This window comes from Cygnus atratus, chromosome 28, assembly GCF_013377495.2.
Source record: "Cygnus atratus isolate AKBS03 ecotype Queensland, Australia chromosome 28, CAtr_DNAZoo_HiC_assembly, whole genome shotgun sequence".
NCBI classification, from domain to species: Eukaryota; Metazoa; Chordata; class Aves; order Anseriformes; family Anatidae; genus Cygnus; species Cygnus atratus.
In genome coordinates, this window is record NC_066389.1 from 1,301,593 (window position 1) to 1,316,388 (window position 14,796).

Sequence of the window (14,796 nt, forward strand, 5' to 3'; positions counted from 1 at the left end):
CAACCACGGGCGAGGCGGCAGCATTGCCCCACCGCCAGCGCCCCCGGCCCCACACGGACCCCGGTTCCTGCCCCGGGCTTCGGGGTCCCGGCCGGCGGAGGTAGGTGCAAGGGCTGGGGGCGAGGGGCTGGGGTCTTCCCAGGGTTGGTTGAGCTGGGGTGGGGGCAGAGAGGCTGGGAAGTGGGCCCCGAGCACGGGGACGTGCAGCACCACGGTGACACAGAGATGCTCGCCGTTCGTCCCGGGGGAAGGGTCCGTGATGGAGAGGGGCAGAGGACAAAGGAGGTGCGGGGAGAAAGGACCACAGCAGGGCTCCTGTGCGCCCCAACGCACCCATCCAGCCCTGCACAGAGCCGCCCGTGCACAGCACAGAGAGGGGGCACATGGCGAGGCCGGGCTTCGGCCCTTTTCGAGGCCACTTTGGGCCCTTCCCAGCCCAGCAGCAGCCTCAGCCCTGCCCCGGAGGGCAGGAGCCCGGCTCGCCCACACCGCCCGGCTGCTGTTTGCTCAAGTTGGGGTTGTGCCGTTTTGCTTTGTCAGCCTCCTCCCTGCCCTCTTCCGTGCGTTTTTGGGTGCAAGATCGGGCCGGGCGCGCTGCAGCCGCCGGTCCCCTCGGTGCTGCGTAAAGGCAGAGACGAGGCCTTGGTCCTGGGGCTCTGGGACCCACCAGAACCCCGCTCCTGGATGAGCCCTGACCGGCCCCCGTGACTCAGAGATGCCTCCCGTAATCGAAATAGCCCCGGCCGCTTCCACCCCCTCGAGCATCTGGTCGGGATTAATTTTGTTTTGCTGAGCGTTGGCGGCACCCAGCCGAGCCCGGGCGCTGGGCGCACGCAGAGCCCGAGTTCACACGCACGTGGCCAGGGTCCCCGTCCCGTCCACGCACAGGGTTTCGTGCGTTTTCCCCATCTCCTCCCTCTCCCCTCCTGGCTCACCGAGTTTTAGAGGTTCTCGGGGTCCCTCCTGGGGCTTTTCTCCGGGTTCCCAGCGTTGCCCCTTCACATCGTGTGGGTTCCTGGGGAGGAGGAAGGCGATGAGCTTATGGGGCAGCACGGGGGAAGCGTGGGACCCCCGTGGAGGCTTCACCTCAGCCTGTTCCTCTCCGCATGCCAGGGACATTGGCCCCATGGATGACGACCGCCCCCTCTTCAGCACCTTCAGACCTGAGGACAACGCAGCCAGCACCCAGCCGGGGCACGGCGCGACCCCGCTGCAGCCCCCGAGAGCGGAGCAGCCCCCGGAGCAACGAGATGCTCAGGGCAGGGTAGGACGAGGGGCAGCAAAGGGTCCGGCCCCCCAGCTCCCCACCCCAGCACTCTCAGCCACCTGCAGGTACCGTGTCCTCACCCCAAAGCCCCTGCAGGGACCGTCCAGCACCGCACACCGACCCGGCCCCTCTCCCACTCCCCAGGCACAGCCCCCACGTCTGCACACCGGGGCTGGGGGGGCTGGCAGCAGCCACCCACCGCCCCCGGGGGGGGGCACGAAGGGGTGCGGGGGGGCAGCAGAGCATCCTCAGGCACCCTCTGCCCCGCATCCCCCCGAGCCCCAGCCCCTCTCTGCTTCCTCCCAGGCGCCGCCGGGGTGGCCCCCGCCTGGGGGGGGGCGCGCAGCCGGAGCTGGTGGCCCTGTGGGCGCGCACCAGGCTGTGGTTCGAGCAGACGCAGGCCAGGAGGCTGGGGGCCGAGGGCGAGCTCCCAGCCTGGTTCCACGGCTTCATCAGCCGCAGGTGAGCAGGGGGTGACCCCGTAACAAGGTTGGGGGGGACAGGGGAACTGGGGGAGCTTCGCTCATCCACCCCGTCCCGCAGGGAGACGGAGCAGCTGCTGCGGGACCGGCCGCCGGGCTGCTTCTTGGTGCGCTTCAGCGAGAGCACCGTGGGCTTCGTCCTGTCCTACAGGTGAGGGACCCCAGCCCGGGGAGCTCGGCCCCTCGCCGTGCCGCCACCGCTGACCCCGTCCCCGTCTCCGCAGGGGCAGGGAGCGCTGCCGGCACTTCGTGCTGGACCAGCTGCCCGACGGGCGCTACGTGATCCTGGGCGAGCGCAGCGCCCACGCCGAGCTGGCCGCGCTGCTGCGGCACTACGCCGCCGCGCCCGTCGCGCCCTACCGCGAGTTCCTGACGGTGCCGTGCCCACGGGTGAGGATCCCCCCCCCCCCCGCTCCTTGCTGTAATTAGCTCCTTTAATATCCCCTTCGTTAGCCCCCTGCCGCCCGCAGAGGCGTTCCTGGTTCTCGACGGGTGCTGAGGACGTGTCGCAGCTGGGCAAAACCAAAGCTGGGGCTGGTGCCCCGGTGCCACCTCCCCGGGTCTGCGCCCTGCCCTGCGCTCACCCCTCTCCTCTCGCCGCAGCAGGACAAGCCCCACGGGGGGGTGCAGCCCCCCGGCAGCAGCTCCCCATCGCCAGCAACCCCGCCAGCGTACAGCACCGTGGCCAAGCGGCCGCCGGGAGCCGGGCAGGCGGCGGGGGACGGCACCGAGGGAGGCTCCGGGGAGGTAAAGGCAAGGTTAGGGAGGGACGGGGGCGCTTCCAGAGCAGCTGCAAGGTGCAGGGATGTGGCTGGGGCGAGGACGGCTCCGGTCCATGGGGACGCTGCTGGGGTGGGGATGGCGCAGGTCCCCGGGGCTGCCCCCAACCCTCCTTTTCTCTCTCTCTCTCCCAGGCTCCCGGCACCCCCCCGCCGCTCCCGGCCAAGGTGGGCTCCTCGTCAGCCCCCCAGGGGCCACGCAGCCGGGCCAGGAGCGGAGGAGCAGCCCCCGAGGGTCCCTACGCGCAGGTGCAGCGCGAAGCCATCCCCGCCGAGCCGCCCGAGGCCAAGTACCAGCAGCTCGTGCGCTTCCACACCTACGCGGAGCCCCGCGAGCGCGCGGAGCCGGAGGAGCCCATCCCCTTCTACGCCATGGGCCGGGGCTGCGGCCCCGCTCCCGAGGAGAACGTCTACTCCGAGGTGGCGCTGGCCCAGCGGGAGCTGCCCCCCCTGCTCCCCAGGGGGGCGCGGGGCCCCGTCTCCACGCTGCCCCCCAAGGCGCAGGCGCCCACCGAGCCCGCGCGCCGCCGGCTCTTCCGCAGCTTCTCCAGCCAAGCTTCCAGGAGGAGGCAGCCCCCCGCGGCTCCCACCGTGGGCGGTGGGCAGAGAGGAGCCCCCAGCCCACCCCTGGAGGTGCTTACCCCCCCCCCCGTCCCACCCTCGAGGTGCTGGGAGCCAAGCTCCAGGTGGGATGGTGCGGGGATGGTGCGGGGCCGGGCTCTCCAGCCGAGCCTCCCCCCCGAGGCTAAGGCACCATCTCACGGGGGGTTTCCTTCCCCGTCCCATCCCCAGGCCCCAAGGAACCCCTCGCTGGAGTTTGATGACCCCGTTTACGGCCAGAGGAAGAGCAGTGCCACGAGAACTGCAGCCCCCACGGGGCAGGAGGGGCAGGAGAACATTTATGAGCAGCTTTCCGGAGAGCGGCCCTGAGGCACGCAGGTGGGTCCATGGGAAGACCCAGCCGCCTGCCCGCGCCACGTCCACCTCCTCTGCACAGCTGCGAGCCCCTTTTTGTGGGGCAGAGCCCCACGGAAGGAGCAGCCCCACTGCAGAAACCGGCACCTCGACAGCCCCGCACCCACGGGCAGCACCCGACAGCTCCGCGCTGGGATTCGTGCGCCCTTCCCCACGGGGCATCCTGCTTGCCTGAGCCCTGCGAGACTGCTAGGAAGGGACAGGAAGAACGCGTTTAATTCATCTTCGCAGAAGGAGGTGGCTATGAATAGAAGCAGGGCGGAGGAAGAGGCTGTTATAGTCAAAACAGACTGGTTCCAGCAGGGCTGGTGCCTCCGGATCCTGACGTCGAGCTGGCCACGAGCCAGAGCGGTGCCACGAGCCCAGAACTGCCCGCAGGTGCCTCCAAGCTCGGCCACAAAAGCCACGAAAAGCCACGAAACCCGGGGCTGCCCCACGGTGCTGCCCGCGCCCCCTGAGCCCCGACCTCCTCGCTCCGGCCGCGGTGCCACCGGCTGAGCGCGGCTCCAGCGGGGTCCTGGTGCGGGCAGCCCGGCCAGAAGGGAGCCAAAGACCCGAGCTCGGACGTGTTGGAGCTTCAAAGCAGGGAGGGGAAGGGAGGCCGGGGGTTACCTCTTGGAAAATCGCTGCTGGTTTTTCCCGCGAGCCTTTCTTCGGTGCCTCTTAACCGGCCCAAAGCGGAGCAAAAGTCAAGCTGCCATCGCCCTCCGCGTAGCTTCCCTCTAGTGTTAAAAATGAGCAATTACACGGCGAAACGGGAAAAACGCGAGCCTCTGGAAGCTGCCCTCGTCCCCCCGGTCATTGCAGAAGCCAGGCTGGGTGGAGAGGCGCTGGCACCACAGCCCCAGCCCCAGGACAGAGCCTCTCGCCCCACACCTGGGGGCAAAGCCCCAGCAGGCAAAAGCCCCCCCGCTGCTGCTGCCCTGGCTTCGGGGACTGCTCTGTACCCAGAGGGGGAAAAACCCAACACCGGGGAACAGCCCCCGGTGCAGCAGGGCTGGGTTTTGTGTCCAGCATCAGGGCAACGTGGGCAAGACCTGGCTTTTTTAACAACGACGACAAAAAAAAAAAACAAAAAACCGCAGCAGAGAGCACGAGCCGCGGAGCTGCTGCTTGGCATCGCTGCGTTCGGCAACGGCCCCGGGCCGAGCGTTTTGGCACCAGCTCTGCCCAAAAGCAGCCAGGGAAGGCAGGATGCTGCGAAGGTGCTTCAGCGAGGAGAGCCCGGGAGAAGGGACAGCACCGCCTCGAGCAAGGAGTCGAGCACCTCGCGCTGGAAACAGGTGTGGTTTGGTTCATTTAAAAGTTTATTCCTTTATCAAATCTCTTTCCAGAGGATTTCACTGTACATAGAAGATATGAATAAATTACTCAACAGTAACTTTATTCTGGTCATTCAGATACTCCAAACGGGCTCTGCGAAGTACTAAAACATCCAGGGAGCTAAACTAGAAATCGGGTTATCTTCAAATAGTCTAAGAAAAGAACTCATTCATCAGGGTTTGGTTTCGTTTGCTTGTTTTTAACAGGTAACACGGGAGAAAAAAACAACCTCCTGGAGTTCTTCTAAATGGAATAACAAATATTAGCCGTTCTAGCTGCAGTTACAACAAATATAACCCTTAGTGTCGGGAATGTAAGTTAAATAACCAGACCAGCTCTCTGTTCCCTCCGGCATCGCACGCTCTGGTGAACAACGAACCAAGAGAGGCCACAGAGATTTGGCTACAGCTGCACGGGTCTGGCCAGCAAGGTTGCACAGGATTTGCAGTCATCCCACCTAGCCCTGATACCTTAAATAAAAGATTTCATTTTAAAAAGTAACGGCTGGACACGGTCTCCTCTTCCCAGCCAGCGGGGTCAGGTTAACATTTAATCAGATACGACGCCTTTAGAGGAAAGGGAATTGATACAAACGAGCTAAAGAGCTGGAGGGAAAAAAAAAAAAGTACAGTAGGCAGCTTTCGTCTGTGCCTGCTCGCAGGAAATGCTGCTTCACTCACCGAGCTCCCTGCCAGCTGCGCTGCGCCGCGCCACGAGACGCTGGGAACACTCGGTTCAACAAGCGTGGAGACCAGATTGTTACAGCACTGGAGGCCTTGGGTCAGGGGGAGGAGGAAAAGGGGGGGGGGGGGGGGAAAAGGAAATGACATACACACCAATCACGTACAGCCAAAAGCTCTCAGCAGCACCTCGTGCTGGGTGAGAGATCCGCAATGCTCGCTGCATGTTCCACGCTGCGGTATTTTCACTTCTAGTCCGAGCTCTGACCTGTCACTCTGCTTCTCCTTTGGAACAGAAATGTAAGCTTCCTCTCAGCACAGGCTGAGACATCCAGGCTGGTGCAGCCAAGACCAGAAACACTAACTCAGCCACACACACACACACACACACAAAATAAATCATTCACGAGAGGAGCACGGGATTTACTCAGACAAAATTAAACAGCCACGAGGATGTTTCAAATTAAATGACCAAAAAAAAAAAAAAAAACAAAACAGGCTTGCTCTTGAAACTCACTGCCTTTCAGAAAGAAAAACTACACTCTCAATGCACAGCGAGTCCAAGAAAGGAGCAAAGTGGGCAATGGAAGTTTATTGAGACTCTGCCTCGGGTTCCAGTGGCGAGGCTGCTTCGGAGGAGGAGCAGCCCCTGCACCTACAGGACGAGAGCTCCGAGCCTCGCACCAGGCGCGTTTCCTGCAGCTGCCTCGGGGCTGCTGCCAGCTGTACAGAACAGACCCGGTGTGAGCCTTCCACGTTACTGTTTGCGAGGACGGGGGGAAGGATTACAGGTGGAGTTTCAGGAATGGTTTGCCTTCAGCCTTTCTCCTGGCAGGCAGGGGAGCGCAGCAGCCTCCCGCCCGGCCGGCGGACAGCATTCTGCGCGGCCTGGTCGGTCTCCGAAGGCCAGAAGTCCGGCACCGCAGGTCACCCGGGCCAGCAGCCAGAACGTGGGGACGGAGGCGTCAGAATCCGTATTTGGCTTGGGTCTGCCGCCGGCTGAGCTTGTTTTCAGACCATGTGTTTTTCAGTTCCAGTTCTCTTTCCTTCGCCTGCAGAAACGGAGCGGATTAGCACCGAGCCGCCGCGCGCTGAGTCAGCAGCGCTGCCCCTGCCGGCAGGGAGCAGGGCGCGCGTCAGGCTCGTTACAGGAGCCAGCACAATTATCTCGACAGAGGCCTCAATTCATCGGGACGCACCCCGGCCGCGCTGAAACGCGGCTGCTTTTGTGGGAGGCTCTCGGCAGCTGCTCCCCGACCACACGGCGACCGTGCGGAGTTCAGACAGGAAGCAAAGAGTCTCGTAACCGAACGCAGCCACGCACGCGCTCGGGCCGGGAGGGGAAGGGGAAAGGTGAAGCAAAGCAGAAAAGAAAGCCAGACGCTCAGCTCAGACCCGCGGCAGGTCTCAAGCCCCCTAATTCTGTCCCCGTCGGTTCCCAGGCCGCAGGGAGGGCACTCACCTGGTGGATCAGGTATGTGATCTGGTGTTTCCTCCTCTGCTGTCCCGTGGGCTGATCTCCTTTTTTCTAGAAAGCAAGATCAGATAAACTTGAGCCTGGGAAGATACTGACCCAGGCAGCGACACGAGACAAGAGCCTGCACAGAGGCAGTTCAAGAGGTATTGGTTTCACGTTCAGGCTGGGGACAGAGTTCCTCAGGCTGAAGCAGTGCCTGCACTGTGCTCTGAGAAGCCCTGCTGTTCCCTTAGTTATTTACGCCGCACACAAGAGTCCCCATCCCTCCACACTCCGGTGACCGCACAGTGTCTAATACAGCTCCAGCTGTGGTCGAAACAGGAACCAAAGAAAGATCCCCAGCATCCCAGGCAGCACTTCTCCCTCCCTGCCCGCACCTTGCTGAATGATTTCATGGTTTTCTCCTCTGTTAAGGATTTGGTCAACCACTGCTGGGCTCCACTCAGCTGATCGTCACCCTTGATATCCACAAAGTTGATCTCTTCTCTCCCCCGATTCCGCTTGCCTTGCAGGCGTTTGAACTGAAAGAAGAACAGAAACAACTGAAGTTAAACACACATCACCACCACCACCACCCCAAAGTGAGTGAAAGCAGCTGGAGCCCAACCCTCTGCTCCCTGAGTGTGGGACAGGTCACATCACCACACATCTTTCCGAGGAGGGATTTTTTCTTTAAGACATTTTGATCTACAGAAAAGCAGAACTCTCCTGAACTACTGAACGTTAAAGTTACAATGTCATTTTTCTATGCAGAATGGAAAACATTTACCCTGGTTTAGACTTGTGCTCAGGAGCCTCAGACTCTCAGGCCCCTCGTTTTAAGTGCAAGAGAAGCACCTCAGGCTGCTAACAGACCTACCCTGCCTCACTCAAATCCACCTCAAAAGTAGAGAGGCCCCTCAGAGGAAGCGAGCAGCAGATGGGCTATCTTCTGCGGCACTCACTGCTTCAGCTAACAGGGCTGCCACTTTCTAGATTAGATCAACAGTGAGAGGTGGTGTGCTGTTTGTTTTTTGTTTTTTTTTTTTTCCTTTTAAACGGGTTTCTGAGCTCTAGTTCTTGAGCCGTTTGAAGGATGTGGGGAGTCCACGGCTGTGCTAAAGGAGGTACCACGAAGGTACCTGAACTCAGCTCCACACACCTCGGCTGTCCTACACATCCCCAACGAGAAGAACACTGGGCTAGGTGGAAATCACAAAATCACCAGCTTAGGAAGCAAGCAAATCCACCTGGAGCAGCGGCCCAACACACCGCTGGAAGGGCGCAGCGTGTCCACGACACAGCCCTAGACCCCACGGAGCAGCAATGGGGTCTGGCTCGGCACAGAGCACAGCTCAGGACCGGGGCTGCCGAGCAGGTCCTACGTCCTAGCAGAGCTTAAACACAAAGTCCTCGGTGGGATAGAGAGTAAAGTGCCAACCGCTTCGTCGTCTAGGAAGGAGGAGTCGGTGCTCATCTCCTGCGGCGCGCCCTGGGCTGGTTCCACCTCCTGGTAGTAGCCACTGCTGTAGTAATCCTGTCGGCAAAGGGAAAGCAGTTGGTCACCACAGCAAAGCGAGACTGATCCCGGAGTAAAAAAAAACCACACAGGGGCCCTGAGAGGCAGCGCTGCGCCTCGTACCTCCCCCGGTGAGCCGCTGGTTTCTCACCGAGGATTTTGTCCACCCTCTGGGGAGCACGGCACGTGACACGCGCGCCTCCTCCCGAGGCTGGCAGAGGCAGTCGTTACTTACACCTCATTACTCCGGCACTGCTGAAGAGCACAGGGCGTTTTGTCAGAGGTACCCGACAGCAAACGCTCCGCTGAATTGCTAGAAACAAGCTGGCTTCAGCCGTCGGCCCTGGCAAGCCCTGGTTCTGCACCCAGACAACGGCAGGGGCAGTTCTGCTGGGGCGTTTTAAAGCGAGCGGGCCCATTAAACATTTATCCAGCAAAGAGCATCCGTGGCTCTCCTGCCAGAGGAGCCCTGCCGTACTAAGTGCTCTGGATCCCTGCTCCTCATCCCTGTGAGCTCAGCTGGGAGAGATTCCCACAAGCCCCAGGCTGCTTCGGGAACTAACTCAGAGCCTCCTGCCCCAGCTCCCTCTTCAGGGCAGCCCCATCGAGCTCCCCCCCCCGGCCAGGGGGAAAATTAACCCACCTGGTAATAAGCACCCGTCACGCCGGCGTCGCCGTAAGCAGGGAACTGGCCGTAGGGCTGGCCGCCGTACTCTTCTCCAGCCTTGGGCAGCCAGCTGTGCTGAGCGCCGCTGGAACCCGCGCCCGTCTTGAATTCCAGAGGGGCGTTGGCAGCAGCGTCGTGGAACTGAGGCTCGGGCTCCGTCCCGGGCGGCGGGTCCTCCGCCACCACCGTGCCGGAGCACATGTACGTCTCGGCGGCCACAAGGCCGGGCTCGCTCCTGTCAGACAAGGAGAAGTAGTTCTCTGGCTCGACCTCGTCGTCGCTGTCGTCCTCTTCCTGCGTGATCTGCTTGGTTACCTGGAGGGCGGCGCTCTTGGCGGCGGCTTTGATGGCAGAGGGGGAAGGAGTCGTGGCCACCGCCGGCTTGGACGGAGGTTTGGGTTTGGAGGAGGAGGTGGGGGCCTTCGCGGGCTTCGCCTCGGAGGCGTTGTCGGCTGCTTTCCTCGAGAAAGCGTAGGGCAAAAGTAACCGATTGGTCTCTTTCACCGTCAAGTTCTTGGGTTGAGGAAGCAGAGCGGACAAGCCAGAGCCCTCGCCGCGTCCCTGGTGAGTTCCGTGCAGGGCAAATGGATGACAGAAATAAGAGAAGTGAGCGAGACGATTCCGTTTGCCTGACTCCCTGCCAATTATCCCCTCCAGTTCGAACGGCATTAATGGGTTTCCCATGGCTCAGCACAATCGCTCGCTACTTCCAACGCGCCGCAGGGCTTCCTCGCACAAAGGGCTGGCGGGGCTTTTAAAGGAAAACCGGGGCTCGCCAATATCTGCCTGCTCCCCAAATGAAGGCATATTTCGTCTGAAACTTAAATTTAGGAAATTTCACCCAAAAGGGACTTGCCACCCCAGGAATTTTATCCCCAGACTGCTCTGCGCTAATCAGAGTGACTAATTTACAAGGGAGGACGCCCAAGATCCTCCGCCAAATGCCTATTTGCTGTGAAATTCATTTAATTCAATGTACCCAGCACTCACCTGAAGAGGAGTTTTCTTCCTTGCTGGTTCATCTTCCTCTGAATCTGACTGAGAAAGAAAAACAGAGCTCAGCACAACCTGAGATATCAAAAAAACCAACCATCAGCCACTAAGCAACTTGTCAGTTTTCGCTTTGAACAGCGAGGAGTCGCAGCAGCACAGGTCTGGGCTCAGGACCTGCCAGGAGCCCGGCCGAAAAGCGACAGCGGGCTGCGGTCAGGCTCCGTCGCGCTCCTGCTGAGGCATCTGCAGCAGAGCAAAGAGAGAGCAAAGACAAACGTGCTGCCCGCAGCACGCGCAGGGCCACGGTACCTGGCGTTATTTAGAGACAGCTGCGTCTCCTGTGGTCTGGGCAGAGGCAGAAAATAAAACAAGGGGGAAAAAATAAAATAAAAGACAAGCTTTGCAAACGAGCCGGCATCACTTCTTGCAGCCCCGTCAGAGCAACAACCAAAAGCTGACCTCCAGCTTGAGCTCGGTCACCCAACTCAGGGTGCAAAAGGGGATTTGTGAACCAAAATCCCGGATTTTCAAAGTTTTTTTTTGTTTTTTTTTTTTTTTTTACTGCTGCTCTAAAGCAGAGCGGGCGGGCAGAGAAACCCAGCTTGTAGATAGGTGACTCCCTCCCCAGCACTTCGGAAGCCAGCCGCTGGGATATTCTTTAGAAAAAAGAACAAAATCACAGGAAAATCAACCGAAAGCAAGGCAAAGAACTCGAGCTGCGGGGCAGAAGGGGAGCGCCCTCTTTCAAAGCAACAGGGTTAGGTTAACGGGGGGAAGCACGAAGCACACAACGCCCGGGATGGACGGGGAGCCTTCACAAGGACTCTGGAGCTGTAAAACCCCCATGAAAAACCAGGGCGCAAAGCCTGGCCATCGGAAGAGGCCCCGAGCGCCTTTATCATTTTATGGCTCTGCAGAGCGCTTTAAAGGGATTACAGGAAACGAGGTCCTCTGCCAGTTCGCTATCTGAATTATAAAACAGGACAAAGAAGGAGGCCGCGCGTAAATAAAAAGAGTCGGGAGCAGCAATAAAACCCGGTGGCTGCGTTTCGGAGAGAGAGGAGCCAGCCCGGGAACCTCCCCGCAGGGGCAACCCAAAGGGGCAGGAGGCTCTGCAGGGAGGAGGAGGAGGAGGAGGAGGAGGAGGACGGGGCGAGGAAGGCAGCGACGGGCAGAGGGATTTGGGGAATCTCGAGCGGGCGCCGCCGGCAGCAGCTCGGTTTTGCAGGTGCTTCTCTTCGCCACCCCGAGGACCTGCAGCGCTTCTGGTCAGAGCTAGGGGTGGGGAAAGAAGGGAGAAGAAGGAATCTCCTCTCACTCGAGCTTATTTCGGCGATCGTAAAAGCAAGGAGGGAGCTAAGAGCCCTAAAACTGGGGTTATCAGGGAGCCCCTGTTCTGAGGTGCTGCAAGAAAGCGAGGAAGCACAAAGTGGGGGTGAGGGGACGGGACGAACCCAAACCTCCTGCTACAAGGGTGCCCCGTGCGTCCCGCAGCCCGGCGCGTGCCGATCGCCGTCAGAACCGGCTGAAGGCTTTAAAATCAGATGGGAAACGGGAGGTGGGCGGCAGGGAGGGCCCTGGGGCCTTCCTCCCGTGAAGTCACTGCGCTCTTCCTCCCGTCCCCTGCCTGCGACGAGGAAAGCAGCTCCTCAGGAAGGCTGGGCTCCCACGGACCAGGGCTGGGCTCCGCGGCAAGTTGTCCTGGTGCCGACAGAGGCAGCCCCGAGCACGCCCTGGTGGATTTAGCTGCCCCTCTGCCGCGTTTTGGGAGCGGTGCCAGGAGGAGCTCGGGCTCCCCAGTTTGCCAAACGGGGCTGGCTGCTGGCGAGCAGCAACACGGCTCGGGGCCGGCTGGCAGGCGCGCGTCCCTCTCGCCCTCTCTTGCCGTGCCCCTGCTGCTCCGGCAAAGCCAGATGTGCCACCCCAAGGGAGGGGGCAGCTCCCTCGTGTCCCCAAAACGCCGACCCTCGAGCCATAATCCCAAGAGGGCAGAAAGAAAAAGTCCCACGTGGGCTCCGGGACGGGAAGAGCTGCGTCGCTGCCAGGTCCCACCGTGCTTCTGGTGGTCAACGGGGATGCACAGACGTCAAAAAAAAAGGGGGAGAGGGAGCTGGGGGTTCTCTGCTCCTGGTACCAGCTGGCGGTGTGGGTGCTGCAGCTGGCCACCAGCTGGCTTGGGTGCTGAGGTACCCCATAAAGCACGGGGCAACCATAAAAAAAAAAAAAAAAAGCAAGAGCTGAGAGAGAAACGATTACGAGGTCTGGAGGACACCTAGAGTCTTTAGGGAGATAAACAACACGCTGTCAGGGAGAGCTACTCATCTCAGAGCAAACAAAAGAAGAAAATGAAGAGAAACGTGGACTTTTTGGGGACACTCCCAACCAAGGCCACGCGGCTCCAAACCATCGACTCGCTAGCGTCGGGAATAAAGAAGGGTGCGGATAATCGGGGTTTGGGGGCATTACGATCGCAAATAAGGTTTCTGCATCAGTTTAACTCCGCAAAGCGCTTTAGGATTAGGGCCGGCAGCCGGGACAAACCTCCCTGTCACTGCCACACCAGCAGCGCCAGGAGAGGCCGGAGGGACGGAGGCCGGGGGGACGGAGGCCGGGGGGATGGGGGGGCTCGTTCCATACTCACATCTCCCTGGTGCAGCTCGGGCACCACGATCTTCACCGGCTCCGTCCTCTTCTTCGCCCTGGGGAGGCTCAGATCCCCCCCAGCCCCGGGCAGGGCGGCGGAGGCCGCAGGGCCCAAGCCGAGGGCCGGGGCAGCGCCGGCGGCGTTTCTGGGGGGGGGCAGCAGCAGCCCCCCGGGCCGGGGCCGCTCCTCGGGGCCGCCGTCGCTGGCCGCGGAGGCCGAGGCCGGGCCCCTGCCCGCCGGGGGGGTTCCGAAGGCCCTGAGGGCGGCCGGGGGCCCCGCGAGGGGAGGCGGCGGCGGGGGGAAGCCGCCGGGCGGGGGCTGGGGGGTTTTGGGGGGCGGCAGCGCGGCGAAGAGGCCCCGAGGCTGCGGCTGGGGGGCCGGGGGCCGAGGCAGGGCCTCCTCCTCCTCCTCCTCCTCCTCCTCCTCATCCTCCCCCTCCTCTTCCTCCTCCTCCGCCTCGCCCGCGGCCCCCTCCGCCTCGCTGTCCTCCTCGCTGCTGGCGTAGGCCACCAGGGACATGGCCCCCCCCGGCCAGGGCAGCCCCCGGCGGGCGGCGGGCGCTACGCGAGGCCGAGGATCCGCCCCGCCGGCTAGGCCGCGGCCTGCTGGGGACGAAGGGGAGGGAAGGGGGGGCGAAGCTAAGCCGCCATGGCTGCCCCCCCCCGGCCCCGCAGCAGCCGCCTCCGCGGCCCCAGCGCCCGGCTCCGCGCTCGCAGATAATGGCCGCCGGCCGCGCTCGACACCCCCCCCACCCGCCCGCTCCACCGCCGTTGCCCGGCCGGCGAACTACAACTCCCGGCAGGCCCCGCGCGCCGCCCGCCGCCCGCCTCCCAGCGGGCCCCGCCGCGGGGCATCATGGGGAGTGAAGTCCGCGATCGGGGGCGGGCCGTGGGGATGGGGGGGGGGGGAAGGAGCTGACATGGCGGATGGGGGGGAGGAGGAGCGGGGTGAGGCAGAGAGAGGCCGCGGGGAGGCCGAGGGCCTCCTGGAGGCCGTGTGGTGGTGGTGGGGGGGGCGGCTGCCCCCGCGGGGAGCAAAGGCCTCGGCCTCCCCCTCGACGCCCAGCCTCGGGCCCGGGGGGCTCCGCTACCCCCGCTCCGAGCCTCCCCCGGCGCCTCGTGTGCGAGGCCGCGGCCCCCGCCGGACTACAACTCCCAGCAGCCCCCGCGCCGCCCCCCCCGCAGGCCGCGCAGCCGAGTGAGGGCAGCTCGAGCGGGGGACTACAGCTCCCGGCGTACCCCGCGCCCCGCCGCCATCTTGGTGCCGTTGTCACGGCGAGGCCCCGGGCCCGGTGCCCCCCCCCCCCCCCCCCGGTGCAGCCATTTGCTGAGCGGCGGCGGGCGGGGAGCGGGGCCCGGGGAAAATGGACGCGGGGCTGCGCCCGGGGCCTTGAGCAGGGCGTGAGGGAGGGGGCGGCGTGGGGAGACGGGCACCAGCCCCAAAACCTGCCTCACTCCCATACCTGCGCCTGCCCTGGTCCCATAATGTGCCTCGGTCTGTACACTGCTCCGACCCCATAACCTCCGCCGGTCCCATGCACTGCTCCGACCCCATAACCTGCCCCGGTCCCATACACTGCTCCGACCCCATAACCTGCCCCGGTCCCATACACTGCTCCGACCCCACAACCTGCCCCGGTCCCATACACTGCTCCGACCCCATAACCTGCCCCGGTCCCATACACTGCTCCGACCCCACAACCTGCCCCGGTCCCATACACTGCTCCGACCCCATAACCTGCCCCGGTCCCATGCACTGCTCCGACCCCATAACCTGCCCCGGTCCCATGCACTGCTCCGACCCCATAACCTGCCCCGGTCCCATGCACTGCTCCGACCCCATAACCTGTCCCAGTCCCATGCACTGTGCCTGCCTCATACGTGTCTGTGTCCTGGCCCCATAACCTGCTCTGGCCCCAATCCTACACCCTGCTCTGGTCCCATACCTGTTTCTGTCCCAGTCCCATAACCTTTGCCTGTCCTAGTCCCATACACTGCCCCAGTCCCACACA

At 62.7% G+C, this 14,796-nt stretch overlaps 1 protein-coding gene across 2 annotated transcripts; it reads right to left on the reverse strand.

The window, feature by feature from the left end:
• Positions 1–6,070: 6,070 nt before the first annotated feature.
• PRCC (proline rich mitotic checkpoint control factor) lies at positions 6,071–13,474 on the reverse strand. Of its 2 annotated transcripts, XM_050715913.1 has the most exons (7): positions 12,783–13,449; positions 10,139–10,186; positions 9,125–9,709; positions 8,404–8,499; positions 7,361–7,504; positions 6,969–7,034; positions 6,071–6,558 (listed from the first exon to the last, which is right to left on the reverse strand). In XM_050715913.1, the coding sequence occupies exons 1-7, from the start codon at positions 13,302–13,304 to the stop codon at positions 6,472–6,474; spliced, it is 1,548 nt and encodes a 515-aa protein (XP_050571870.1). In that variant the 5' UTR covers positions 13,305–13,449; the 3' UTR covers positions 6,071–6,471. The 2 variants fall into 2 exon arrangements, with proteins under 2 accessions (XP_050571870.1, XP_050571871.1); XM_050715914.1 differs by lacking the exons at positions 6,071–6,558; positions 6,969–7,034 and having other exon boundaries at positions 9,125–9,383; positions 9,464–9,709; positions 12,783–13,474.
• Positions 13,475–14,796: the final 1,322 nt, after the last annotated feature.

Coding starts and splice junctions, on each gene's coding strand:
- PRCC (XM_050715913.1), bottom strand. CDS start 13,304: ATGTCCCTGGTGGCCTACGCCAGCAGCGAGGAGGACAGCGAGGCGGAG. Junction 7,035..7,360: donor CCATGAAATCATTCAGCAAG/GTGCGGGCAGGG, acceptor CTTGCTTTCTAG/AAAAAAGGAGATCAGCCCAC. Junction 6,559..6,968: donor TCACATACCTGATCCACCAG/GTGAGTGCCCTC, acceptor CCGTTTCTGCAG/GCGAAGGAAAGAGAACTGGA.